This window comes from Cucurbita maxima, unplaced genomic scaffold (assembly GCF_002738345.1).
Source record: "Cucurbita maxima cultivar Rimu unplaced genomic scaffold, Cmax_1.0 Cma_Scf00369, whole genome shotgun sequence".
In the NCBI taxonomy this organism is placed as follows: domain Eukaryota; kingdom Viridiplantae; phylum Streptophyta; class Magnoliopsida; order Cucurbitales; family Cucurbitaceae; genus Cucurbita; species Cucurbita maxima.
The window spans coordinates 31,157-33,591 of NW_019272385.1; the positions used below are offsets into that span (position 1 = coordinate 31,157).

A 2,435-nucleotide genomic window follows, 5' to 3' on the forward strand; every position below is an offset into this window, starting at 1 on the left:
ACTAGATTATCTTACTATACACAAATATGATTTACTCTACGTTTAACACATGCCATATTTTTATGATGTTATATTATGTTTGATTATTTTATGTTATGATATGAATGTTATAGGATGTATGTACTTCCATATGTTACACCATGTGTGTATGTTAGCATGTTCACATCATGCCTATGAGACATTGATAAACCATGTATGTTAATCATTAAAGATATGTTTAGTATACGTATGAATATCTCATAGGGATGTCATGTCACGAAAAAAATGGAGGTATGATTTGAATTTTAAGTATGTACCATGATTTGAAATTATGAGACTTCATGCATTTTTTATGTCACGTGCATTGGGATACTTCCTTCAGTACAAATGCATACACCATGATATTATACACGTTCCTTTTCCTCTGTGGCTCCCGATAACGTGAAGGTGCGCTAGCCCGTAGTTAGGCTCAGAGGTACATATATGAGCCTGTTGGTGGGTCCATGTTTACGTATGTAGCCCATGTGTAAAGAATTACTACACGTTTAACCGTGTCTTGACTAGAAAGTTTAGACTAAGGAAAATTTTTATGAAAAGATGTGTTTTACCAAGATTGAATTTCTCGATTCCAACATTGCAGATACTTACCGAGTATTTTTAAATACTCAAGTGTACTTTTTTTCTTCAGGTAAAGATAAGACACCATGTACAAATGATTGTGTCGTTGTGGAGGCAATGGGTACGAAGTCAGGGTAGTAGATTTACTGTTCTAGCTCTTAGGTTAGATAAGGGTGTTAAAATTACTTTTAAATTTTTGTTATTTCAATTTCACTGTTTATTAACATCATTGTTTTAAATGAATTGTTATGAACATTAAAATATATGTCAATGTTTTGTAAATAATTTATGTACTTAGTAGTCAAGACATGCGTGTAGTGGCGATCTTTTTTCGATTGGTTGTAACATTATATTACATGTTTGCTTATGAAATATTATTGGATTTTATTAGAATATTTTACCATTTTTATTAGAAATTATACTCGAAAATGAGTTTTCTATTCTCATATTTGAAACACTTTAGATATTTCTATCAATATAAATATCGTTTTTTGAATCAAATCAAACTCTCTTTCTCATTTACTGCCACTCAACAACAGCAGACACTTATCTATTAAAAAGTCTTTAAAATGAAGATATATATATATATATATACAAATAAATAAATAATTCAGAGAAATTTTTCCTACAAACAATCTAATATTCGTTAATATTTTGCGGGAATCCTCGAAAAAATAAATAGAAAATTTAACGATGATGGAAATTAAAATAGGAGGCGGGGATGGAAAGACTTCCCTAACCCCATCCTGCCTCAAGAAGCATATGTAACTGAGTAAAAAAAACCTTCTCAAGTTGGCCAAACCAGAAATAATTTGATTTTTTGAAAAAAAAAAAAGTGATTTTTGAAATATTTTGATTTTTCAACAGAAGGAAACTTCTTAAATTTTTTTCTTTAATATTTAATTTTCATTATCTAAACAATGTTTTTGATGATTATATTTTATTTAAGTTATTCTATTTGAACATACACTTGAATTTCAGATGTGTACCTTAAAATTATGAAATTAATTTTGTTTGTAATGACACTAATTATTTTAGATTTATTATATGTATGTATCCTTTCATATGACTTAGTTTTTTTGTTTTATTTATATAAATAAAAGTTGATCGTATAATTCTTTTATTCAAAGACATATATCTTATTCAACAAAATTATACTTGTATTAAGTTTTAAACCGTACATAAGGTTGATCGAGATTCCAAACATTCATAACATAATATAAAAAAGATAGAAAATTAGAAAGACACATAGTGTTTGATAGGAAGTAAGAAGTCTAGCTGGGGACGTCAAAGAAGTTGACAAGGTTGTTCTTATTGTTGAGATCAGTGAACACAAGGGTGCCATAGGTTCGGCTACTAGTCCCCTCAAGAGCTGTCAATCGAAGGTTATAGTTGGTCCCAGCCACAATTTGCATTTCTCCACTAATCACTTTTTGGAAGTGGAGTTGAGTTTTTGCCTGTTTATTGTGTTCGTTCACTGCGAACTCACCTAAGCTTTGAATCTCGGGCTCATCTATGTTTTTTATTGGTTTGTAGCTGCCCGCCAAATCTAAACGTTGGGTTGCCACCGCGAGCAACGATAGCGATATGACGTAGAGGAGAAGAGAAGCCACGAAGAAAAGAGCCTTAGGCATGGTGAAAAAGTTTGAAGATGATGAAGAGTATTTGATGGGTTGTTGAAGGAGAATGTTGGTGGGTATTTATAGGAATGGATAAATGCATGAATAAGGAGGAGATTACAATTTTTTTAAAATAGTTAATTCATATTCTTTTTATAGGTTTACTAATAAAGTTTAATTCTATAACGATAATAGTTAGTACCCTATAAAAATAAAAAT

At 30.3% G+C, this 2,435-nt stretch overlaps 1 protein-coding gene across 1 annotated transcript; it reads right to left on the bottom strand.

The window, feature by feature from the left end:
- Nucleotides 1-1,871: 1,871 nt before the first annotated feature.
- LOC111474432 (cysteine proteinase inhibitor 1-like) lies at nucleotides 1,872-2,231 on the bottom strand. Its single transcript, XM_023119525.1, has one exon. The coding sequence runs from the start codon at nucleotides 2,229-2,231 to the stop codon at nucleotides 1,872-1,874; it is 360 nt and encodes a 119-aa protein (XP_022975293.1).
- Between the last annotated feature and the right edge of the window lie 204 nt (nucleotides 2,232-2,435).

Bases quoted from the DNA above. Each gene is read 5' to 3' on its own strand.
- LOC111474432 (XM_023119525.1), bottom strand. From the start codon at position 2,231: ATGCCTAAGGCTCTTTTCTTCGTGGCTTCTCTTCTCCTCTACGTCATA.